This window comes from Oryza brachyantha, chromosome 2 (genome assembly GCF_000231095.2).
Source record: "Oryza brachyantha chromosome 2, ObraRS2, whole genome shotgun sequence".
Taxonomy (NCBI): Eukaryota; Viridiplantae; Streptophyta; class Magnoliopsida; order Poales; family Poaceae; genus Oryza; species Oryza brachyantha.
This window is the reverse complement of record NC_023164.2, coordinates 17,809,763-17,835,641: the sequence shown is the minus strand read 5'-3', so window position 1 is coordinate 17,835,641 and position 25,879 is coordinate 17,809,763. Positions and strand designations below refer to the sequence as shown.

The following is a 25,879-nucleotide window of genomic DNA, read 5'->3' as shown; positions in this document are numbered from 1 at the left end:
ATACCCTCTAAAATTTTATGACAAAAATCAATAGAAAGAATAAACAGAGACTAAAACTCTGTCTAACTTATTTAGATCCTCTAATCTCGTTGATTATGCTCTTGGCGTAGGCCGGCGTTCTCCTGCAAGAACTTCCGCCGGCGACTACGGGTGCATCCACCCCGTCTCCGTCCCGTACGCCTTCCGCCACGCCCGCGCGCGTTGCTAATTTGCGCTGGCGTTGTTCTTGACGAATGGAGCTATTACTTTACCTGCTTGAAAGTTGAAACAAGATATTAGTAGCAGTTGAAACAAGATATTAGTGCATGTTTGTTTCTGAGAGACTTTTTTTAGTTACTATCAAATATTTATTAGTAGTATTAAATATAGATTATTAATAAAACTCAACTCATACTCTGGACTATTTCGTGAAACGAATCTATTGAGCCTAATTAGTCCATAATTAGCGAACGTGAAGATACATTAAACATTTGCTAATTGTAGATTAATTAGGCTTAAAAAATTGTCTAATAAAATACTTTTACTTATGCATTTAGTTTTGTTATCAATCTATATTTAATACTCCTAATTAACGTCCAAACATCTGATATGACAAGGTCTATAAAAAAGTCTTGATTTTTATGTTTATGTTTAATTATTCATCTTATTAAAAAAATATAATTATTAATTATTTTATTTTAATATAATTTATTGCGAATGGTTAAACGTGAAACGAAAAGTCAATCTCATCTTTAAAAAATATGAAGGGAGTATTATTTAAGGCTAAAAATGAGCTATATGATGGCTGGGATCAATTTCTTTCTGGGTGAGTAAGTGAGTTACTTGTTGTTATTAGAGAAAAATAACTTCTGGCCCAGGCTGGAAATGGCCTAACTGTTAGAAACAATGGGCCATAAAGACCGGGTTGATTTTGGGCCAATGTTGGACCGTAACTCAAGAAGGTTCCTTCTCTCGTTTAATTTCTCTACATATAGTCTCTTTTCTAAATCAACCATTCTCTAATTTATTTTCACCTCATTCTGATCGAGAATCTTAAAATTCTGACAAATAGTTCATAAGAATTTATTTGACTTATTATTATTTTTTGAATACTAGAATTATAGTTTTTCAGAATCAATTGAGAATTGGACTATTTGAGGAGCTGGAGATTATTGAAGAAATTATAACTGTTACAAACTTGTCAAATAGGGCCTTAATATCTGTGTCTAACACAAAAGCTCATCTTTAGGAGCGGTGTTACGTATTTTTTTTCTATTTTGTTTTGCACAAACAGACCACTCCGACGGTAAAACGATGTGGCCGAAGTTCAAATCTAGAGTGAATTTATAAAATCGTATCCCTGAAATCTCTTGCTTTACCTGAAATTTATCTGGGTTAGCAGCCATAAGGGACATTTGAATCAAAAGAATGAAAAAACGGAGAAATAGAAAAAACATAGGATTTTGATATGAATACAAGTGTAAAATAGAGGATTGCAAAATACAGAAAAAACATAGGAATAGACGTTTGATTGGACCACAGGAAAAACACATGAATTTGAGAAGAGATAAAGACTCAAAATGATTTTTCCATGAGGTTCTATCTCTTCTTAGTTTTCCTCAAAATTTATATAGGAAAATGCATTTCATATAAATTTCATAGGATTTTATAGAATCAATCCTTTGATTCAAAGGGTTTTGTAGGAAAAATTTCTAAAGAAATAAAATCCTCTAAAAATTCTATAAATTTCCTTTTGAATCAAAGAGGCCTAAACTTTGGGTAGTTTCGTGAAATTTGACCAAAAGAAAAAAAATCACCATCTTCCTCCGACGACATTTACCTTCCATGGCTCGATAGCCTGTTCCAGGGCAAATTAGGGTTTGGCAATCAGCGGCGCACCACGAAACCCTCACCAAAATCCCCCCAATCCCTAACCCTTCCTCGGCCGGAGGCAGAAGCCCCAGCAAAGGGGAAGAGCTCTGCCGCCACTCCGCCGCAAATGGCGTCCCTCTTCAAGGTATGGATTCCACCACCCGAGCGTGTCGATTGCCCCCTCCTCTGGTGTTCTCCTCTTAGGCCGCTCGCGGATTCGGTGTTCCAGGACCCGAGTAAGCTGTCCGCGTACCGGGACCGGCGGTTCTCCGGGACGCAGGAGGAGTACGAGGCGGCGCTGCAGGCGTCGACGACGGTGTACGTGGGGAACATGTCCTTCTACACCACGGAGGAGCAGGCCTACGAGCTCTTCACCCGCGCCGGCGAGATCAAGAAGATCATCATGGGCCTCGACAAGAACTCCAAGACCCCCTGCGGCTTCTGCTTCATACTGTGAGCGCTTCTCTCCTTCCTCGATCCGCTTGCTCCTGTAATAGATTGTAGCTTGGCGCAATTTTCAGGCCGAAGGTGCTGACTCTGTTTTGTTTTTGGATGGTAATGCTCGAATGTAGTTTCATGGCCCTTAAGATGTTTTTTTAGTCCTGTTCATGCATTAATTTCGATTTAATAGTGAAGTTAGTTATGAGATATATACCATCAAAGCTTTTTTAGAGTCTGATGATATTTTGGTGCTTGCAAGAAATTGTAAGATATCCTAGAAAACGGGCAGGAATGTATGCAGTTTTAGTGCAAATGTCCTGGGACTTGAGCAGTTAGATGCTGCCAGTTTTGGTGAAGCTGAGGTCTTGGTTTTGAGTGAGTAAATCCACCTACTATGTGGGTCTTTTGGAAAACTGGTTGTTGATGCTAATATGGACCAATTACTAGTTCACTAATTTTCTTGCTATTTACTCTCTTTTTTCTTTTGATCTTTGAGGTGTGATTTAAGCTATATTTTGGCCAACTGGTTCTTATTGTTGGTAATTTAGGACCTTTTACATATCTTCTGGTGCTTGTGGTGGTTTATTTTGTTTGGATTAAGGTCTTGGATGCTGACAATTATATATACTCTGTGTCTCTAATGAGAAATGTGGCATGATCGGAATCTTACTTGGTAAGGCTGGAGTATGTTTCATTTGTATTCTGAAAAACCGACGTTGCAGTTTCTATGTTTTGTTTGAATGGTTGTGGTCCATTAATAGGTATGTCTGCATTTCAAAGGATGTAGATCATTAGTGATGTACTACTGGAGTAGTGGTGAAAAACCGTGTTTTGTTCAGAACTCAAGTTATGTATGCCTTGTTCTGATATAGCTTGGGCCTTGATGACATATCTTGGGGTTCTTAGCAGTAAGGTGTCCCTCAAGTTATCAATCTTTTAGTCTTACATGGTTATACAAGATCCAAAAATGGCATGTTTCTATTTTGAACCAATGGTGTATGTTTTGCCCATTCATGGTTATAATGCCTTCGTTCATTTCAGGTACTACTCCAGGGAGGATGCTGAAGATGCAGTCAAATATATTAGTGGAACGATGCTTGACGATCGCCCAATTCGTGTTGATTTCGATTGGGGCTTTGAAGAAGGCAGACAATGGGGCCGTGGGCGGAGTGGTGGACAAGTATTACCCTGGTCTTATCCCTCATTGATAAAAATATGTATCACATTGACCTCATTTTTTTGCTGATAGCTTCTGTTTCTTCTTTTATAGGTAAGGGATGAGTATCGTACAGACTATGATCCTGATATCCTTTGATACTATTGAAATTACCACTTATCGCATTGAAACCCCACCATGTTCATATTGATGAATGATTATGTTGGTTGTTACTCCCTCTGTTTTAGGTTATAAGATGTTTTGGTTTTCACTAGATTCATCTATGAACCAATGTATATGTTATATATAGATGTTCAAATTCATTAGTATCCATATGAATCTAGGGAAAGGTAATACTTCATACTATTCCTAAATATGGCCATACAACTATTTGTTGTTTGTTTTTTCTTATTAGCGCTATTTTAAATCTAGTACACCTTCACATGTTGCTATAATTTTTCTGTTTCCTTAATGGATTTTACGAAGAGGTGGCTATGGTAAGATGGTTCAGAAAGAGCTAGAAGCACAACGTGAATTAGTTGACTATGGTACTGGTGCTTTTCAACCTAATGCACCGCCTCAATGTAAGTGTTAAAAATTTTTAGGACCCGTGCTTTTAATTAGACCCTTGCATAGCTTTCAACATTTTCATGTGTCTACGCCTATTAAAAGTTGTACTTATGTTTTAAGTGTATAGCTTAGCTACTATAATTGCATTGTTAGGGATTTGCATGTGTATACAGTTGCCTCTTGATAGATTTTTCAGTTGATATTTTCTGGACTTAGTGGAACAATTTACTCTGAATCTAGTTTGATTCTGAAAGAGTCATTTCCACATCAATTGTACTTTATGCAGTACGGTGGATGTTTCATGAATTTCACTTTCATACATAAATCAGTCACCGGTTTATTGCTTTGTTCTACTACACCATCTTATACCTGTACATAGCATCATTAGTTTATTACAGTCTAATATTCTATTTTTTCCTGGCCACAATGGTAATTGATTCAGTACCTTGACTCCCATCTCACTTGTCAGCCTTATTTTCATTTTCTCTGTTGCTTGCAACAAAAAATGTCGTTATGTCGAACAAGCAATTCCTTTGTGCTTTTGAAGTGTGATGTGGCTTAGCATGGCCAGTACTTTATTTGATTTCATATAATGAAGAGCATACATGTGAATATGTGATGATCTAATCCTATGCAGCATGTCTTGCAACCAATTTACTGGTTATCTTGTCTAAACAGGTTCTTGACTTTATTTGCATAATACTGACATTTTTCATTGCAATATACAGATGACAGGGGTGACAGGAAGAGAGGATATGGAGACTCCTACCGGAACGACAGAGGTAGCCCAGTTCACAAATTCTTGTTTGATCCTTTTCTTCTCCCAAATTAGAAACCAGTGGCTAACAAAATCTAATGTGCTGCTAGATTACCAACGGAAGCGTTACCGGAATGATGCGCAAAGAGCGCCTGACTCAGACTCCAAGAGAGATACAAATGATTCGGTATTAGAACATGCACACATCATCATCTGGCTTTTCCTTCCTATGATCCTATCTCTGGGAAAAACGAGATATTTATTAAGTATATTTGATGGGTTTTGTTTTTGTAGGAGAAGAATCCTAGATTCCGTGAGAAAGGTGATTCTGATGAAGAAGACGATGATTACGATAAGAGGCGACGGCGCTGAATTTAAGGAACGAGTGCTGACATGCGAATGTCCAGTGACTGGAGTAGTGACGCGTCAAGCTTGTGTTTTACCTAGTGTACCATATTACTTGATATTTCTGTCAGCAGTTCATCGTTTATGTTTAACCTCATAATCAGTTCAGTTCCTTTCTATGTTGCACATTGGTTCATCAACATCGCATGGGACTGGGAAGGGATTATGCATCAGCTATCCATGAGAAATTTAGCTCCATTGACATTTTTGGCGTGTGTGCGCTATTTAATTAGATTGGCTACTAATTTGCCTTACAAGGATTCTAAGACCCAATGGCAAGAGCACACTAATCGGTTCATCAGCGTTTTATCATCATTTATTATCTGTTTATAAATTTATCATCCACAGCCAAAACGGGGAGGTGCGTGCGGATCGGTCGCCACGCCGAAAAGCAGCGTGTCGTCACCTTCCTGATCCATGGAGAGCTGGAGGAGACCCACGCCGTCGCCGGATTCGCGGAGTCGGCGACGGCGTTCCTGCCAATGGCGCACGGGAGCAAGGGTTGTGGTCACCAGCATGCGAGTCTTGAGCGCGCTGCTGCGATCCAACCGAAACCGAGTGCTTTCAGCGCGGCGTCCTCCGGCGCCTCGTGGTGGAGCAGGCGTGGACGTCTGCTCCACCAAGAAGATGATCGACGCCGACATGGACTACGTGCAGGAGTTCGCACTGATCGGCCGGATCGCCCCCTCAAACTGGTGCTTCCGATGCGCCTCACGCTTCGCAGCTGCACCATCACCAAGCAAGACGGTGGAGCAGCTGGGGTTGGGCTTGGGCTTTACTCAGGTGGCAGCTGGAGGGACAGCTTACGCTTACAGGGGCGATGGTTTCGACTGCGTCGATGTCATCCTGTGCAGATCGTACATCCCTCCCTACTAGATTTACCGGCTTTCCTGCGTCGTGGAGCGCCGCCGACGGGAGGGCGCGGTGGCATCAACAGCCGAGAGGAATTGAGAATAATTAACTTTTTATCACTTTTACGAGTGGTGATAATAGATTTATCACTGGATTCATATTTCATAGACGCATGAGGATCTACGTGTTAACAAGTGACAATTATATTATCATCTAAGAGTATCAGATAGTTAAATGCCCTGAGGAATCGTGCACGCCGGGCGTTGTCACTTTCTCTGACGTCCTACAGAAAATGAACCGATTCCTATCAGTCTTTTATTTTCCATGTGATGTACAGCGAACAAACGGACAAATTGAATTTTTATCACAACTCATGTTAACTGCTCTAAAATAGTGGCTCAGCACGTCACAGCAGAAATCTGGTAGTACGTCTTTTTATTGAATCATTTCGATCGAGTTCAGCCATTGTCAAAGAGACACATCAAGAAACATCAGTTTAGTGACAAACCACAGATTCCCTGAAATGTTAGTACCAAACAGCAGCTAGGTGATCAGGAGAGCAGCTTGGCACGAGTGGCAGGATCTTCTCTGCTTTCCACCCACATCATGAAAACATAGCCAAGGCACCAGAGCAGAACATATTGGAAGGGAACCCAGCAAAGCAGTGCTACAAGGCTGAGCATACTGCCAACATATTGAGGGTCCTTGATATAACCAAAGGGAAATTCTGTCACCCATGGGATTTTCTTTCCGAATCGAACACCGTAGTAGGTACCTGATTCACCAAGCAGCTGGTAGACCCTGAAGAGTAATAAAAATATATCAGTCACAGCCTAACTGAGTAATGACATATTGACATGCCTGCTCTGTTTTTGTCATATAATGAAATTAGCAATTTCTGTTGATAAATACAGAATTCAGTCTACTAAAATGCTGTATAGTGTTTGGTGGTATGCAAGACTGACGAAATCACCAAGTACACAAATAATATGCATTACTTCAAAAAAAAAACTGGTTCTTTCAAGAAAATAGGAAAGCGGCGATTACATCGAATTTTCTCAAAAAGTGCAATCATGATATCACATACTTGTTAGATTTTATAAATTTATTCTAACATAAAATTATTTGTCATAATTTTAGAAGTTTAACCAAATATTATACTAAACTATAAATATTTTTTACCGGAATGAGTAACATATAATGCATAGGCAGCGTAAACAAGTTAGCAGCGGCTATAGTCCCCAGACCCAGGGGAGTGATTTCCAAACATCAAATTCACTTATGAATTAGTATGGTTATGTCTGGTCACTTAACTTGCTTTTGCATCCGTAACGATAATAAACAATTCCCGGTGTCAAGAATGTCAACTACTCCATCATGCTAAATAATTGAAGTCTTCGAATTAGATGAAGCATTGCTTGTGTTTAAATTACAGTTCAGCTATAAGTTCTTTTGTGTTATTGGCAATCCCGGAGAAAATTTAACCAAGAAAAATCATAAACCATAACTGGCACATAGAAGCAGATGATCGTTGATCCTCCTTGTAAATTACCCTGACCATATTATCTCGTCCCATTCCTAGCTCTTTCACTGTCCTGTCTACCAAACAAACATGCATCCCTACAGCATCCTGCTGATTCTACGAGACTATAAACAAAACAGATGTATCATGTATCATGTATGGCAATCGCAAATTTTGGTGCTGATTAAACGGAACATAATCATGGAGATAGTAAGAGATGGAACAAGTCCATTACACCCAAATCCTAGCATCACACAGAACAATCCGAACACGAGGGAGACAGCGGTCCAGTAGAGTACTCCAGTAGGGAAAGAGCCCTAGGCCCTAGCGATGTCGATCACTTAACTTGAAATTAAGGTACTGGCCGACGGCGAGGACGACGAGGGAGCAGAGCGGCGGCGGCCAGGAGAAGGAGGCGACGGAGGCGAGGGCGAGGAGCTGCAGCGCCTTGAGGACGTGGGAGACCTGGGCCATCCGGCGGCACGGGTCGCCGCCGCCGCACAGGTCCACCCACCGCTGCGGGTGGTTCCACAGCGCCCAGTAGAACGGGAACGGCAGCAGCACGCCGACGGCCGCCGCCACGGCCGCCATCTCTCTCGCGTGGTGTGCAGGCGGAGGGGTTGCTCGCAGTCAGTCACACGGGGCTCGTGGAGTTTCTTTTGTGTGTCGCTGTGGGTGTCTGGGGTCACCTCACCTCACATGGGCTGACAAGTCATCCTGGGCTCCGTTGCCTCGTGACCTGTGTCAGCAGCAAGGTCGTTAAAATCACAATTCAAAATTGGATTAGGAAATTCTAAGAGCCTTGGCGTTTCACTTATATTCATACTACTACTTATAATTTGAAATTTAAATTTTTAATCTTAAATTTAGAACTGATTTAGAGGAGTTTTTCATCGTAATTTACTTTTCAGTCTTTGATTTTATATTGCTAAGAACAGGTGTTTAAAAGTTTTGTTTTCAAATTAATTTTCGTTTACAAATATATCGTTTGGCTTTTAAAAAAAACAAAAGACAACCCAATTTGCTGTCCGTGGGATAAACCGGGTTGCTCCATCCGTCCCCAAATGTAACGATTCTAAGTTCAAACTTTTATCCCTAATATCCTACACTACTATTTATCACACCAATAATCTCATTCAAATTTCTATCTATTTTATCCCCATTCACCCTCTACTCTCTATATTAATTAGGAACGATATAGGTCATTTAATTTATCCTTTTTTTCAAAACAACCTACGATACCCTAGGACATTTATAATGCAATGACTAGCATATTGTCTATATAATTAAGTAAGTTGTCATATAGGGTTGACTAAATGTGACAATTGATTAAATTAAGAAAGAGCAGTAAATCATGTTATAGTTTTTATAAAACATCCAAGTACCACTAAATTTAAACGTACTTATTAATGTTCGAATTCTAAGAGTGATGTCCAGTTAGATTCTTATAGATAAATGATATAGATATCATGACTATATCTTGTATTAGAATTGCTCTAATATTTAAGGAGGATGCAGTATAACATTAATGTTCAACATTATGGATACAATTGTCGTGTGAAATATGTCATACAAATAAGCCTAAATTGTAGATTCTGCCTATATAGGATCTTAGAATTGGGGCATTTAATTAGAATCGTAAAATTGTATTATAGAATTTAGATTTTAACAACCTTGATCATTGTTGCCATTTTCTCTCTTCCAGTGATTCACATCGTATCGATGGCGGAATCGCACTATCAAACACGGTGAAATGGCATCATGATAAGGTTTACATCTTACTGAACGAGCTCATGACTTACAATCACGATAGCATCTAGATATTCAGAACTTAATGAGGTCGCAGGAAAGAAGAAATGTCATTTTTTTCTCTAACTGAATGTTTCCTCTGTTCAAAGGTATGAGACATCATTGTTTTCTTCAAAGTTAACAGTTAAATACTTTGACTAATAAATAAGTGTTTTCTGTTGATAATTTTATCGTTGTTGATAATGTGTAAGAAAAAAATAATAGTCCAAGAATAAGATTAGAGACCGGGCAAAAAATAGTACGTATTATATTTTTTAAATAGAGAAAAATATTTGCATATCAAATGTTGTGCTACACAGTGTAACTTTAATATTGAGAGCACCTATATCCATTACCACTCACTTCATCATCAAATCTACTGTAATTTCAGAGCTGGTAAACATGATCCTGGTTTTGCCTAGAATGGTGAGCTCACATGGGCCATGTGACTTGCTCATGCACTACAAGTTGAGCCACCCAAATCCCTGGAAATAAACCCATCGCCATCACACGACAGTACCACATCAGTCACCACTCCTCGAGGGATCCACGGATCGCCCCCATATGTTCATATGTTTATGCTTGTACTATCCTATCCTAGGAGAACTCAAAAGTACTTCACCATTAGCATAATATATTGCGTTAAGAGCTATCCCATAATAATCTTATTTTTTCCCGTGTCCAACATTTGAGCATTTGTCGTATTTAAAAATTTTTTGCGATTAATATTTTTATTGTTACTAGATGATAAAATATGAATAGTACTTTATACGTGACTATTTTTTTACGTTTTTTTACAAATTTTTTAAATGAGACGAATGATCAAACGTTAGACACGAAAAAACAAAAAATGAGGTTATTATAGGACGGAGGTATTTAACACAGCAAGGGAATCTGGATGTTAATACGGCATCTTGCTCTGCAATTATGCCGAGATTGAAAAGGCATGTTTTGGTTAAGGTTTCCCAAGAAATCGAGTTCAAAGACTGCCTCTTGGCAAGGCTGAAAATTTCAATTTACCTCCGGTGATAAGTTCAAGTTTATGGATGGTGATGGCAGTCCAAAGGCAACAGACATCGTCGAGTGATTAACCAGGAGATAAAGAAAGTAATATTTTGCAGTTAAATGTTGGAATATGGAAAACAAGGAAAAGGATAAACGGATCTAGTTCTTTACATGATATCCAATACTTCAACTGATCACAAACCAGTATTCCTCACCATTGCTGCAGCTCAAATGAACTGTGAAAAAAAAACCTAACCATAACAATGACCACATCCAAGGGAAATATAAATTTTGAGACAATATCAACACTCAATGTCAACAGCAGGAAGGGAGAATGACACATTTAAGTCAGTATCTAACTCTATCCTATTACCTGCTTGACACATTCCAGAAAAGCAACAAAATTTCTGGACTTTGTTCCTGTAAAATCAGAAAAAAGGAACACCGCATCACTCAGCATTATCATCATCAAAACCATCGTCTTCAGTATCCTTGACCTTTTGAGGTGCTACACTATCTTCAACCATTGCAGGATCATCATACACGGGCTTTTCAGGGCCTGGTCCTGCAGACACCTTGACCATAGCAGGGCGCAACAGTCGCTCCCCAAGTTTAAAACCCTTACGAAATTCCTGAATGATGACCCCTTCTTCATACTCCACAGATTCTTCTCGCATAATAGCCTCATGAAGCTGAAACAGAAGGTGCGCAAACAATTCTTATTGAGAAAAAAGCAATACCCTTCCAAAACCCCAGAATTCTAGGAAAATAAAATAGAGTAGATTCCTACACATATCCAGTCCTCTATAGTAGATAGATAGTACTTGCCATCAAACCATGGAAAGCACAAAACAGGGACATGCCAATTTTAATATTTCAGTAAATGAAGTGTTTGATTTCAAGATTTTAACTGCGCTAGTATAGCATGTTTTGCTAACAATGCTTACCATAGGATCAAATGGTTTGCCAATAGTTTCCACATCTTCGACACCTAGTGAATTCAGAATCTCAATAAATTGCTTATAAATGCTCTGATAGCTGTCGTTTATTTTTGCTTCTTGTTCGGTTTCCACCTTTATTTGTGTTTTTGCTCTTTCAAAGTTGTCAAGGACAGGCAGCAAGTTCTCTATAACTTCCCCCTGCACATTTGTCATCAATGAAAGTTTCTCTCTTTCTACCCTTTTCCTGTAGTTATCAAAGTCGGCACTTATCCTCAAGATACGATCTCGCTCAGTTGACAATTCTGCACCTAAAGTAGCGATTTTGCTCAAAAGAGAATTCTTCTCCTCCTCGATAGAGAGTAAAAATTCCTCTATCTCAGCGATTTTTGTTTCATCATCATTAGCCAAAGCTTCCTTGTATGATTGCAATGCTGTGACAAGAACAGAGGGAGTTTCTTCTGCGCCTGCACCATCATCTGCACCAGTGTCTCCAGTTACTTCAGTTTCAGACTCCTCCTGTGACATCAAAAAAGGAGTCTAAATAACAAGCCAAATGTTTCTTTTCACAAAATGTCAAAATCTGAAAAGGGAATAGATTCAAATTATAAGGGCCAGCTTATTTAGCATTTACATTAGCAGTGGGAATGGAACGATATACTGCTACTGTGCTACATTGCCTAATCAAAGCCACTTCATATAGGTCAGTATTACATTTATCTAGCTCTTTAGCGGACTGTAGTTTCCCGCCTCAAAAATTGACAAAGACATACATTATGTTCTATGCTCCTGTGCTTTGATATGATCTGCACAGGCGCTCACATTAAAAATTGGAAAACGAAAAAAGTCACATTACTGATGTACCATATAACCTTGCCTTGCTCTACATAACCCAAGGAAATCAACCAGGATAGCTAAATGCGACTAGTAAGTCAAATCTGTCAGAGAGCAGATTTTTTTCAACAATGCAATACCTCGATGTTATCGAGTAACTAGATTACAAAATACTCAAGGACCAAAGTTAGGAAACATTGAGAAAATATATTAGCACGTTCAAACGTGTAAGCACAGGGAAGTGTGGAAGGCACAGCTAAATTGTATTCATAATAATGAAGTTACATAACAACTATGGCAAACGATGTGCACGTTCCTAGACGAGGTCCTATGCCAAATGTGCTTCTCCAATAGATCAATGACATGTGAAAAAAGATTGTAAATAATCCCATGCCAGCAAAACTTTGCCATTTCCAGCCTTAGTCACACAAAAGAATAGATCATTCCAACTTTCACACTGCACAATTGCTAAGCTAAAGAAGACTTAAAATCTCTTGATCAGTTGTGACTTGTGAGGTCCTCAAGGTTATGCTGAATGCAAACTAAAAAAAAAAAGCAACTTACTTTAGAATGTGAATCATTAGAGGTCAGAAAAGGTACTTTAGTAAGCATTCCATTAGAATTTCAACAGGACAATTAAATAGGTGAAACATAAATCCTACATTGCGTATCAAATTTATTATAGCTACCAACAAAGGTCAAATTCAATTATTTAATCATCCATCTAACAAAGGTTTGCGTGCAAATTTTTGCAGTGATCTTCTGCAAGGGTAGTGCAGACCTTTCTATCACCCAAATAAAGCACATTTCTTCTGTAAGTGACACCATAGCATATACAAACAGCTAATCAACTAAACATAAAACAACTTAACAGCCCACAGGATCCCTGAATCTAAAGCCAGTTCACTCCGATTCTACAAACAAGGTAGCTACCTAATAGTAAACAATCCATGCAGAAAATGCTGGTATAAAACTATCAAATACCACATCATGCCTTAGCAGTTACTAATACACAAACTTGTGTATGCTATGGAGTTGTTTGTAGGAGAAACTTTAAACGAAGCACTGCTACATAGATAATAGATTTCATCTTATCCTCACAAACTCAGAAACCTGATAGGTCCTCTTCAAAACAAACTGTTCAACGATCGAATTACAATACAGTATAACAACATGATTCACACAAGCCACAGGAAAATAACCCCGGGGGGTAGATGGGGATTGGGGACGCGAGCCCACACCTCAGTCGCCGTCTGCGCTGCCTCGTCTGCCTCGGTGGCTCCCAACCGCCGCCGGAGCCGGCCCGCGACGCGGCAGGGGACGCGCCGACCCGCCGGCAGGAGTTGCGCCCGGAGCGGCCGCACCGGCGCGCGCCGGGGGCAGGCGAGCGACGCGGGGCGACGCGGATCCCGGGCGGGGGACGGCGACGGGGCCGGCGGCGGCGGCGCGAGCGCGGCGGCCGTGCGGAGGAGAGCAGCCATGCGGGTGGGAGGGTGGGGCTTGGGGAGGAGGAGAGGATTGGAGAGGGGGAGGGGAGAGGTTTTGGCGTTGCTCGCTGTCGCTGCCCTTCTTGCCTCTATCGAGCACGGGGACGGGATAACTCGCGGGTCGCGGCGCCGGCTCAGACGGACGGACGGGATGGATCGAGAATACACGTGGGCGCTTCTAGAAGGTGCGGGTTGGGCGGCTCAGAAATTTTTTATTTTTAATTTTTTTAATAAAATAGTTTTGTTACTAACCACGTTCCATATTTATCTAAGAGATTGAGTAATACAAATATTTATTAAAATATTAAAAAAATTGCTCACGTATAACTTTCTGCTGTAATCTGGGCTTGGCAACGGGGTCATTGATGATAACGACTAGGGCCTTGACCCCGAATTATATCCTTGGCTCCAACCCGAAATTGAACCCGAGGGAGACACGGAGATAAGAGAACGAAGAGTTTTCACTTTTTAATCTAGGATTTACTATTTAAATGGGCCCAAATACTCGATAAATTTAATATTAATGGGCTATGGCTCAAGATTTTTCACAAAATTTAGTTTTTTATGTTCGTTCTTCTAAGACGAATGCAGTATATGAAGTTATCATGGCTCACTGGAGAGTCAAAACATCAGGACTACCTCAAAAAACACCCTTTGTCCAATTACCATCTCCCTCGACACCTAACCAAAATTTCTATCTCATTTTCATTTTACTAATGTTAAGCATAACATGTCTAGGCTAAGAATGTGAGTGTAATGGACCAAAGCTTTTGGTCAATAAAAATAAGGGTTAGGTCTAAACATATATATATATATAACAGTTGAAGCTTGAAGGTGGTTGCGGAAAAACTCAGAGGACGGTTGTTTGGTTTATTTAGAAAAAAAGTCAAATGACATATTTACAAATAAAAATAATTTATAAATAAAATTTTTATATATGTGTTTTTACTGATCTAAATTTAATGTTGAAAAATAAACTATAGTAAGAATTCTAAAATTTACTTTAAATTAATATCAAAAATTTAAATTCTGACTTATAAGCACAACCAAAAGCAGAAATATAAGGTTGAAGGGTTTAGCCCGTTAAAACCCCTTAATCCACATGCTCGACCAACAAGACGCATGCCTTTCTTCTTTTTTTTTTCTGTTTTCGAAAGAAAATCTGCCCTTTTTTCCTCCCGCTAAAATCACTTGATTCCACATGGTCCACATCTGCACTTGTGTCCTGCCATCAAAAACGAATGTGATTAGCATCGCATGGGGTCAGTACTACCGCTACACTGCATTCGGGGTTTAGCCGGTTTATCACGATGTTTTGGTCAGACTATTCCCGGTCAATTGTGTACTAGCGTCATTGCCTTACAGTACGAGAGCCTTACACCGAATTGTCTCCCTCATTTTGACCGGCGATAAGCACGAGCCGTACGTGCCAAAGACTCTTAGCTAGACGCTTTCCACTCCACGAGCCCAGACGAATTAAACAGGGCAATAATTCGTTGGTGCTCCACTAATACCCTTTTTATTCAGCCTTTTTTTCTTTAAAAAAAAAGCTCCTTTCATCCAGCTAAAGTCTCGGTCGCATCCACACGTGAACACACGTGCCAGACAATCCGTGCGGTGCGATGCGACGCCGATACGGATGCTACGAAGGCGTAAAAAAAATTCAAAAATATCGCATCGAATTTTTAGACATCTAAATAAAATATTAAATATAGATGAAACAAAAAAATAATTGCACAGTTATGTAAGAAATATTAAGACGAATCTTTTGAGCCTAATTAGTCCATGATTAGTCATAAGTGCTACAGTAACCAATATGTGCTAATAATGGATTAATTAGGCTCAAAGATTCGTCTCGTGGTTTCCAGGCTAGTCGTGAAATTCGTTTTTTCATTCGCGTCCAAAAACTCCTTCCAACATCCGGTCAAACATTTAACGTGACACTTCTCCCAAAAATTTTCTCGATCTAAACCCTCCTAAAATTTTTCTTGTTCTAAACACCCCCGAAGTCGCAATGAGTCGGGTCCCATGCTCTCGGTCTCACTCATCTAGACATCTACTGACCACCACACCACACCAAACGCCAACCCTCCAGAGTTGCTTCAAATCTTCCCAACCTACTCCCTCAAGCCACCTTGAGTCAGCGACCCAACCCCACAACACCACCTCCAGTTTTCTTCCGCACCTAACTGGAGAGATTTTTTTTTTTGAATCTCATGCTTTATTGAGAAGTAAACAAAGAACATGAGATATGATGACATCTAGACAAGGATAAGATAACAAAGCCCGGTGCGGGCAGATGAAACCACTGGTTCCATGGGTTACATTCTGACAAAGATGAGAAGGGATTGAGTTAAGAGGTCTTGAACGTGCTTGGCGGGCTAGATCATCAGCCACTATGTTGAGTTCCCTTGGTATCCACCTAACCTGCATAGTAGCACCTTGCACAGAAAAACGAAATTTGAACCATAGTGGTAGGAGACACCAATGCAGTGGGTTGGAGATGCAGTCATTCCTCATTATAGCCTGGGCAATACCTGCATGATCTGTGAGAAAAACAGGAAGAGGGGCATTTTGGATGTTACATAACTCATAGGCAAGAATTAAGGCTCCCAGTTCAGCTTGGATCGGGAAAGAGAAATTTTTTGAATGCCCTTGAACAAACACCGCTTCATGGGTCCACGAGTTGTGAATGAAAATACCAATTCCCGTTTCATTTGCACTCCAGGACGCATCAACAAAGCAGCGAATTCCTGGTTGGACGAGATGGTCAAAAGTGGCAAAGACATTCGGCGGCATACTCAGGGGTTGGCAATTCTGATCTTGCATGGTAATGCGGAGATAATTGTTTGACATGGCCTCCGCTTGGATACAAACCTGTGTAGGATCGCCTTCTATCAAACTAAAACACTTACTGTTCCTGGATTTCCAGATATGCCACATGATGATAAGGATTTTCTGCATGGCATGATCAATCTTGAAAGAGTTTAACATAAAGTAGAGAATATTCTCTATATTTTCCACGCTTGGAAGGATAAAAATATTCAGGTGAAAGGAAGAAGCCATCCAGACTAATTTTGCAAAAGGGCATAAGAAGAAGATGTGTACCTCATTTTCTAACTGGAGAGTTAATCGGTGTCATTCGGCGTAACTCCGATGCGGATGAGTCTCCTCAAGTTATTACTATACTGTGTTATTTAACGTGAGTGAGATCCACAAACACATGGTCGAGAGTAAATAATTAAACTTATTAACTAATGTGTACTTTGTGGAGTATGTTGTATGGATTAACTGCTCGTAATACAAATACAGTTTGTTCGTGTGATAAGATGGCACAAAATGTGTCCTGCTGCCCAAGGTAGACACGTACTGGACCGAGCAGGAAACCAGGAATGGAAAACGTGCAGGAAGGAACTACTACGTGTGGAATCAAAGAATCAATCATGGCTGCATCCTACCGATGATAGGCTGTTAAGACCATCCTGCGTTTTTTTTTTTGGCTGTACGATCTTCTCTGCATGTGTGCGTTCGTGCGTGAAGTCGACTCCAGAGATCAGAAGTCGAAGATGAGCTTGCGGAACTTCTCCATGTGCTCGGCCTGCAGCGAGATGGCCACCGACAGGCTGCCGTCGCCGTTGGCGCTGGGGAGCACGAAGGCGAGGCCCTCGTACGCGATGCCGCCGGGGCCCATGAACACCGGCCGGCCCCAGCCGAAGTCGGCGTCGTGGATCGGCAGGCGGACCCAGCTGGTGAGGCCGAGGTTGGGGCACCGGAACGTGTGGGCGCCGCGGACGAGGGCCGACAGGTCCGGCTGCAGCTCCAGGTAGTCCAGCGCCGACCGGCAGTAGCCGTTGTCCATCCTGTCCAGCGCCGACTGGATCGTCGCCGCGCCGTCCGCCAGCGAGCCGGTCACCCTGCCGGCCTCGGCGAGCGGCGTCGCCGTGAAGATCACGTTGCCGAAGTAGCCCTCCGGGAGCGGCGGCTGCAGCCGCTGCCGCCCGTCCGTGGCGCAGTACAGCTTGGTGGGCTGCTCCGCGGGCAGGCCGCGCGCCAGCGACGCGCACCGCCACACGTGCGCCGCGAGCACCGCGTACGTGCTGAACCGCGGCGCGCCCTCGCCCCGGGGGAGCTGGGACCGCAGGCGGCCGAGGTCCGGGCGGGAGAGCTTGAAGATGTCCACGGCGGTGGGCGGCGGCGCCGGCTTGGCGGTCAGGGCCTGCGGCGGCTCCGAGGCCAGCATGGCCGGCGCCGGCTGGTACTCGACGTGCGGGTGGGACGGCGCCGGCGGGTCCCGCGCGCGGACGAGGGTGCGGTCGATGAACGGCATGACGGCGATCGGGACGCCGCGGCAGAGGTCGGCCCATGCGTTGATGAAGTGCAGGCCGGAGAAGCCGTCGGCGACGTGGTGCTGCATGCCCACGCCGAGCGCCACGCCTCCGCACTTGAAGTGTGTCACCTGTAGCAAAAGAGCGCGAACTTTAACCGCTCCGTTCTTTTCGCGCGTGTTGAGTAATAGTAATATTACCAAATTCCATTTACAAAGTAATAAAGTTATACAAGGACCAGGACTTCTTGAGCACTATCAAAAGTGCAATAAATATGTGGATAGCTGACGGATACTAATCATCTTACTAATTTATCGCACCTACCAACTCACTATAGTTCAACAACCGTGCCATGTGAAATCCCTATCGTCTATAAGCAATTCAGTTGACTTCTTGTATATATTTCCAATTCATAAATCACGTACGAGCAAATGATTGCTTATTTGCTTGGAAGAATATTGAAGGTCCAAGTCATGGCAAGCCAATTTGGATGTTGCATACCACCTTAAATGACTGAACTCAATCATGGGATCCTAGATGGGTATCTACAGGTAAGGCTGGACAAGAAAATAGGCAGCTACCTGCTAACTGAAATGCAAGTGCAGACTACATGGAACAATCAATCAAATTAAGGTTGCTTATCACTACAAGCAAGGAAAGGCACCAAGACAATTATTCTTCTTTAACATTCTAGCTGGCGCATCATTTTCTTTGCAACCAACATGTGTCGTGCATCCAACGCATAGGATGTTCAATAAACAACCACGATTTTGCTGTTTGGTGAAGGTAGACTCAATCAACCTCACCCAATTTCACTCACCCATGTGGATGATGATGAGGTACCAACTGGTGCAGTTGTGACAAATTGTGAGGCTATGCACGAATATGACCTGGCAACCTTACCAGAACAGTTGGTTCGCTACTTCGCTTTCATGTTTGACAACAAACCATGATAGCCCGGAAGCCATAGCGGCGAAAATTCGGACGAAGGTAACACAGCTTCCTCAATTCTCAGGATAGTTTTTCAATGTCTGTCTAGCTGTCAAAGTATATAGTTCTAACCAAACAATTGTTGGTGTCGTAAGATATTTATGTAGTATTAAGTACATGATTAGGTTGTTTTCGTGAAGTGCGTTCTTTTTCTAGAAAAATTCTTGTGTTCCAAATTAATGGCTCCTAATAACAGGTTTCAACTGTGTACGGGCCAATTATTTCCGTACTCAGGTAATAGTTGAAATTGAGACCTGTATAAGTAGAAACTAAATGCCTATAAAAACGTAGAACATGTGGCTTTTTCAAGAAACTTCATCCTCTCTTAAGAAAAGTCTGAGATTTCAAAGGACATTACTTTGATCATGTCAAAATGATACGCTGATTCCAGTACTAACAAATGTTTTTTCTATTCTTATTTTTAAGGATTTTTAAATTAAAGCCAGTGAAAAATCCGGAAAAAAGATGGCACGACGCGCTAGCCACTAATCATCTAGACACGCACGCTGACCGGGTCGTCGCCAGCATCCGGCAAGCGAGTTGGTGGTGCTAGATCCTAGGGAGATTGCTTGATGCTTTAGGAGCACGAGCAAAATGGAGGGGAATTCGGAGGGGTGAGAGGCGGGGATTGGTTACCTGGAGCACGAGGATCGGGAAGGAGGAGATGCCGTCGGTGTAGTCGACGGTGGGGATGAGGCGCTTGAGGTCCATGGTGGGCGCGAAGTCGCCGAAGTCGTCAACGGTGGCGCCCGGCGCGTCGGCCTCCACGAACAGCACCCCTTCCCCGTTGCAGTCGATCTCCACGCGGCCGTCCTCGTCGTGCGCCAGCCGCCCGGCCATCGGGTAGAACGGCACCAGCGCCTCCGCCAGCGCCCGCCGCATCCTCTCCCCGTCGAAGTAGCTCCCGCCCTCCGCCTCCGCGCCGCGCCGGAAGAAGTAGACGCTCGGCGTGTGGAACCGCGGCACGACCAGGTCGAGGCTGGAGTTCCACAGCCGCTGCCGCGGCGTCTCCTCCGCCGGCCGCACCATCGTCGACCCCCGCACGCTGATCTTCATCTGCTCCGATTCCGATCCGCGACGACCGATCAATCAATCAGTCGAACACCTCACCGGCACACCCCCCACCAACCGGAGAGTAACAAATTCCAAGCAGGCAAAGACTAGAACAGAGAACCAAACCAACCTTTGCCGACGCAGGCAGATCCGCGAGAAGCGGCGGCGACGACGACGATGGAGTCGTGAGAGTATGTTAGGTAAGCAGCTCTTGGTGGAGAGCTGGTGAGCTAACGAGGGGTGGAGCGCCTTTTATAGCTCCCTCTCCTTCTCTTTTCTCCGTTAGAGGAAAAAAAAAGAAAAAGCACAGCTTTGTTCGCAATTATTTTTGTTACTAGAATTAATTGACCGCTCGATTGCTTCGTCGGAGGAGGAGGTGAGTGAGGAGTTGGTGGGATGGATGACCAGCGCGAAAGCGGAGGAGAGGTGGTGGGTTGGATTCCGCACGGTGGACGCGGTCCACCGCACCGCACGGTGGACGCGGCGCGACGGTGTTGAGGTGATCTTGTGCTGGGCGCGCGTCAGCGATGACAGCTACAATGACGACAGGAGCAGCCGAGCAGCGGCAGCGTCGCTCCGGCGTTCAGGCCTTCAGGGCCTCCCGGTCCCGGTGGTTCGTTTTGACGTGATTTGTTCAGCTCAGCGTACTATGCTGCAGCAGCCGCCGTACGCGACACTCATTTTGACAGCTCCCAGCTTCTCTGCTTAACGATAAATCACTGTGGGTTAATCTTTCAAGAGTAGCACCCGAGCGTGCGTCTGAATGTGCATTTCGATTATACTCCGTCCGTCCGGTTCGTCACGTAAGATTTAATATTTTTATTAGATTGATACATTCATCCGTGTATATGATTTGAGAACTGATGTACGATGGTATTCCGTCGGACGGGATACGTAAAGTAAAACACAGAGAAAACCCACGTCCGCACATCCGTCCCGCCTTCGCACGTCGCTGCATGCCGCCCACGTCCGCCTGCCTGCGTCCAACGTCTGCCCGCCTCCGTCGACGTTGCACTCACGCCGTCGTGTACCGCACGCCTCCCATCTCGATGCTCAAATATGTCTCACGTATGATACCATATGATACCACTGGTATCATAGCGTCACATGATAAATGAAGCTAAAAAAGATGCAGGTATCACATGGTGCCAGGTGGTGCCCACCTCTGCCGTCGTCGCACTCTCGCTGCCGTGTGCCACACGCCTCCCACCTCCGCGCTCAGATGCGCCTCACGTATGATACTAGATGATACCACTTGGTATCATCTGGTACTAGATGAAACCAGTTGGTATCATCTGGTATCATTGTCGCGTGATAAAGAAAGCTCAGAAAGATACATATATCACATGGTACCAGGCGGTACTGTATGATTCTTTAACCGAGTTGCCTGTAAGAATGGGAGAACAACAAGGAATCGCGGGGAAGATGTCCGGCGCCAGTGCGAGGCAACGTCGGTAGGAGGCATCGTCGGCGAGAACGGGGCATGGCGGGCCATGAGCAGTGACGGGATGGGCGGCGTGGTAGTGGAGTGATGCGACGAAGATATTGCACGGCACAGACAGCTGCTGGTCGTATGAGATAGAAATATGGAGAAGTGCATTCAGCTACTGGTCAACACGAGGGAGAAATATAGAGGAGAGATACATGCCGTTGGTTTTTTATTCGTCCGGTCCGGACGAAAGGACGTGAAGCAGTTTGACGGATAGTCTTTCTATCTCATGCCATGCACGGTACGCCGTACTAAAAATTTCCTGATATGATTTCTATATAACTATATATGTATATAGAATACCTAAGATGGAGCTATTATTAAAATTATTGCTGTCACCTCGGTTACTTCATAGGATCACACTACAGGGGAGTTTACCAAAGTTCATTAGTGTCAAACGACGTAATGCAGCTTATTACCACCCCTGGCCTTAAAATACTACTAGCTTATAACCTTATAACCTTTGTTTCATATTATAAGAATTATTAGTCTTCTCTAGATTCATCCAATGATAAATATATATAATTTGTATATACGTCTAGATTTATTAGTATATGTATGAATTTAGGCAAAACTAGAAAGTCTTAAATTATAAAACAAAGGGAGTACATCTTTAGCTACTGTTGTTGGTACTACAAATACCTCATTCTTGAGCGATAGATATATTAGAAGTTTGATAAAATATAAAACATACACTTAGATTTAAAATACTAAGTCTATTTTAGTCTCGGTAGGCATTGTATATATATATTTGATGTAAGCTAAAAATAAATTACTTTTGCCACGAGAGTAGTAATTAAAAAACAATTTATAAGTAAGGCTCTTGTATATATATTTTTAGCGACTAAAAGTATATGCGGTAAAACAAACTACTACGGCGAGCTACCTATAGCTGGTGCAAGATCCTTGTCGAAGTCGTGCTCTGTTCAGCCGTGCCGACGGGACGGCCGGGGGCAGTTTGGGTGACGCGAACTTTTATATGTGACGACAAATTACGTGTCCACATACTGACGTGCGACAAGTACTTACTACCTCGATCAGTCGATCGACGTGTTGCTCCGCAGACTTGGTTAATCTAATTCTAAGCTGTCTATTTGAACCAGCTCTGTATCAAGACGCGAGTTGCCATGACTCTGTCAAGCCTGCGATCAAGTTGCGACGATAATGGCTTGACGTCGCGGCTTTGGATGACTGCAACTACGCCAGTTATACGCGTGTACACTAAAACAAGCACTATCTACTCCCTCCCAAGTCGAGCGTTTGACCATCCATTTTATATGAAAAATTTATTAAAAAATTAAAAAAATTAAAGTATTATTTATATTTTATCAGGTAATAATAATAAAAAATTTAATTATAAAAATAATCAAATAAGACAAAGAGTAAAAACTCAAAAATTATTTTGGGACGGAGGTCGTAGGACTGATCGTTTCCTATGAGATTATAGGTTAGTGATATACAAATGGGGTCATCTTTTAGTTTTTTAAAAGAAAATTTTAAACGACATATTAGCAAACAAAAAATAATTTATAAATAAAACTTGTATATGGTGTTCAAAGTGATTTAAAAGTTAAAACTGAAAAATAAAAATATTTAAATTTGAACTTATTTTTTTAGATAATGGATAATTCGGCTTTGACTTCAAAGAAGCTACAGCCACTTATTATAGTCCGAGGTTCACACATCAGAGTAACACTAGATTGACCAAATCTCTAGACAATGGGCTCTAAACATAAACAAGTCATCATGTTGCTAAATCTCCAGCCGAAATTCACAAAGATTTGCATGACGGTAGATTTAAGCTTCCGGCATGCATCGTAGATCAACTCCTTGGTATCGTCAAACTTTTGTAGTTGCGCCCAAAACCGGCACTAATATATTGCCCTGAATAATACCTGCATATATGTTTTAGATGGAGATTTATCGAAAACCATATCATTTCTACTCAACCAAATAGACCAACATAAAGCAGATGCCCCTACTCGAATTATTTTTGTAATCTTTGATTGAACTCCATTCAACCATCCTCCACCCATATGAGTAAAACTTGTTGGTATATTCAACCCAAAATATACGTTAACGACTCTCCATAGGAATTTAGCAAAATGACCAAAAAAAGATGTATAGTTTTTTCATTAGAACAATAACAACACTTCTTATCACCTACACAATTCCATCTTGCTAAGTTATCCTTTGTTAAGACCACCCCTTATAAACATACCAAAAAAGATCTTAATCTTTAGGGGGCAACTTTAAATTTCAAATATGTTTATTTGTATCTCTAATACCATTATTAATAAGTGTTAAATACATAGAATGGACAGAAAATGTATATTTTGATGGAGACCCATTTAAACATATCCTTTTGATCATTCAGACGAATATGTACAATTTTAGTAACTAAATTATACCAATTGGCTAAATTATGTCCGACTAAAGATCTTCTAAACGAAACATTCAACGGAACATAACTAATAACAATTGCTACGGAAGCCCCTTTTCTGCGAACAATGTTATAAAAGATGGATATTGATCTTTGAAAGAATGATTTCCAACACATTTATCCTCCCAAAATCTTACTTGTGTCTCATCGTTCGGACTTATAAGCATTAGGGAAAGACAAAAAAAAAATGGGTGACTGCAGAATGCGACTCGGCTGGTGCGAAATCTTTATCCAAGATGCTCTGGTCTGACGAGTTTAGGTTAGGTACGAGTTAATTACTATTAGAGCAAGTATAATAGCATGTTATAAGCTGATTAAATGCTTACGTGGAAGAGAGATAGGATGGGAGAGAGTGTAAGCGGTCTGTAAGGTTGTAGCCAGCTCAGACACAAGAATCAAAAAACTTCATGAGAGTAACATGTAGGTCCTGCATTAATGTTGAAGAGCTAACTACTATATGGATTGGCTAAGAAAAAACTATAAAAAATCTTATAGCCAACTTATTAGTTATATTATTAACCTTGCACTTAGCACTGGCCAGGCGAGCGGGCGATAAGCTTCAGACGACGAGGTATGCGACGCACGCTGGCAGAGCCGGAACGTACAGAGTGCCGCCGTGCCATGCCATGCCATACCCAGCATCATTTTCGGCTTATTTTAAACATGATCGAAATGGTGTATTAAGAATGAAAATATTTTATACGTAATTTTTTTAACGTGTTCTAATTTAAAAATAAATGGTGAAAAAAAACTATCATAAAAAGAAAAAACAACTAGTTTTGCAATTTAATTTTTTCCTTTAAACAGAAATACGTGGTTGAATGACTTTCTTTCAGTTGGGTTGATCCGGTGCGGATCGACTCTTCCATGAATACGTGATCGTTATTATGATTAAAAAAAAACAAAAAAAGGGTGTGCCATGCCTACTTTTTCCCTCGTGTGCTATGGGCTAGCATACAAAGGCCCCACAAGCTTGTATGCCGTGAATACATAAACTTGGTACGTATAAATATTTACTGAAAAAATATGCGTGCTGCACCGAGCTAAGCTAATTTCAATTATGTAAATTATAATAAATTTTGAAAAGATTATATGTTGAGTCTAGAATAGTAAATTATGATCAATATCCATTTGAGTTGAGAAATTTATGTTACATCAATTGCGTTTAATTTCAATTGTGTAAATTAAAATAAATTTTAAAAATAAACTTTCAAAATAAATTGCAGGTCAATTTATGGTTAATATACAATTAATTTGACAAATGTAGGTTACATCAATTGCGTTTCTAGAAAAATGAAGGCATGCCAATGAGAATATGGATGGTTCTAGATGTCCAGTCATGGGAATTAAAAAACAAACAGTAAAGGAGAAAAACATGGCGCTAGCAATGAAAAAATTAACAAAAAAAACATGGCGCTAGCAATGAAAAAATTAACCAAAAAAACATGGCGCTAGCAATGAGGAAAAAAACATGGCGCTAGGCCGCTAGCAATGAAAAAATTAATAAAAAAAAATGGCGCTAGCAATGAAAAAATTAACAAAACGTGGTGGGGATGGGCATCGAACGCAGATCTGGTTGCTAGGGTAGCACATTGCCCATTGGGCTATTGAACCTTGTTTTCGTACTGTTGCGCAAAGCACATACCCTGAAGTCTTTCGTCCGTAACCTGCCTGGCGAAAGACGACGACCGAAACGTTATACACTTTTTTTATAAATAGTTAAGATAATATATATACTTTACACATATAAATATCTATATATCAAATTTAACACTGTCTTTGGTTAAAAAAATTGTTGTTTAAAATATTTTTTAGTCAAACTTATAAAATTCCGACTATCGATTATCTTTAAATACAACACAAATGATACATATATTATTCTAAAAAAATACTATCATACTATCATAAACATATTATATTTTATAAATTTAATATAGCACAATATTACTTGTAGGAATATTTGAAGTTTTATC

At 41.5% G+C, this 25,879-nt stretch overlaps 4 protein-coding genes across 4 annotated transcripts; 1 reads left to right on the top strand and 3 right to left on the bottom strand.

Annotated features, from left to right (window-relative positions):
* Positions 1-1,799: 1,799 nt before the first annotated feature.
* On the top strand, positions 1,800-5,478 carry LOC102705879 (nuclear cap-binding protein subunit 2). The gene is made up of 8 exons (XM_006647439.3): positions 1,800-1,996; positions 2,081-2,304; positions 3,334-3,472; positions 3,563-3,596; positions 3,931-4,032; positions 4,747-4,800; positions 4,886-4,962; positions 5,070-5,478. Exons 1-8 carry the CDS (start codon positions 1,979-1,981, stop codon positions 5,145-5,147), a joined length of 726 nt encoding a protein of 241 aa, XP_006647502.1. The 5' UTR covers positions 1,800-1,978; the 3' UTR covers positions 5,148-5,478.
* Positions 5,479-6,438: 960 nt separating this feature from the next.
* On the bottom strand, positions 6,439-8,203 carry LOC102705597 (phosphatidyl-N-methylethanolamine N-methyltransferase). Its single transcript, XM_006647438.3, has 2 exons — positions 7,901-8,203; positions 6,439-6,833 (listed from the first exon to the last, which is right to left on the bottom strand). Exons 1-2 carry the CDS (start codon positions 8,143-8,145, stop codon positions 6,584-6,586), a joined length of 495 nt encoding a protein of 164 aa, XP_006647501.1. The 5' UTR covers positions 8,146-8,203; the 3' UTR covers positions 6,439-6,583.
* A 2,422-nt stretch (positions 8,204-10,625) lies between these two features.
* Positions 10,626-13,600, bottom strand: LOC102705316 (protein GrpE-like). The gene is made up of 3 exons (XM_006647437.3): positions 13,361-13,600; positions 11,295-11,804; positions 10,626-11,039 (listed from the first exon to the last, which is right to left on the bottom strand). The coding sequence occupies exons 1-3, from the start codon at positions 13,598-13,600 to the stop codon at positions 10,797-10,799; spliced, it is 993 nt and encodes a 330-aa protein (XP_006647500.3). The 3' UTR covers positions 10,626-10,796.
* A 3,253-nt stretch (positions 13,601-16,853) lies between these two features.
* Positions 16,854-20,213, bottom strand: LOC102706819 (hydroxycinnamoyltransferase 2). Its single transcript, XM_040520682.1, has 3 exons — positions 20,105-20,213; positions 19,558-19,977; positions 16,854-18,062 (listed from the first exon to the last, which is right to left on the bottom strand). The coding sequence occupies exons 2-3, from the start codon at positions 19,975-19,977 to the stop codon at positions 17,160-17,162; spliced, it is 1,323 nt and encodes a 440-aa protein (XP_040376616.1). The 5' UTR covers positions 20,105-20,213; the 3' UTR covers positions 16,854-17,159.
* Between the last annotated feature and the right edge of the window lie 5,666 nt (positions 20,214-25,879).

Excerpts from the sequence above, each read along its gene's own strand:
- LOC102705879 (XM_006647439.3), top strand. Across the intron at positions 3,473-3,562 it reads GTGGGCGGAGTGGTGGACAA|GTAAGGGATGAGTATCGTAC; the intron begins GTATTACCCTGG and ends CTTCTTTTATAG. Across the intron at positions 4,801-4,885 it reads CTCCTACCGGAACGACAGAG|ATTACCAACGGAAGCGTTAC; the intron begins GTAGCCCAGTTC and ends ATGTGCTGCTAG.
- LOC102705597 (XM_006647438.3), bottom strand. The coding sequence starts at position 8,145 with ATGGCGGCCGTGGCGGCGGCCGTCGGCGTGCTGCTGCCGTTCCCGTTC. Across the intron at positions 6,834-7,900 it reads GGCCAGTACCTTAATTTCAA|GGTCTACCAGCTGCTTGGTG; the intron begins GTTAAGTGATCG and ends ATTACTCTTCAG.
- LOC102705316 (XM_006647437.3), bottom strand. The coding sequence starts at position 13,600 with ATGGCTGCTCTCCTCCGCACGGCCGCCGCGCTCGCGCCGCCGCCGCCG. Across the intron at positions 11,805-13,360 it reads CAGCGCAGACGGCGACTGAG|GAGGAGTCTGAAACTGAAGT; the intron begins GTGTGGGCTCGC and ends TTGATGTCACAG. Across the intron at positions 11,040-11,294 it reads GCAAACCATTTGATCCTATG|CTTCATGAGGCTATTATGCG; the intron begins GTAAGCATTGTT and ends CTTCTGTTTCAG.
- LOC102706819 (XM_040520682.1), bottom strand. The coding sequence starts at position 19,977 with ATGAAGATCAGCGTGCGGGGGTCGACGATGGTGCGGCCGGCGGAGGAG. Across the intron at positions 18,063-19,557 it reads TCCCGATCCTCGTGCTCCAG|GTGACACACTTCAAGTGCGG; the intron begins GTAACCAATCCC and ends CTTTTGCTACAG.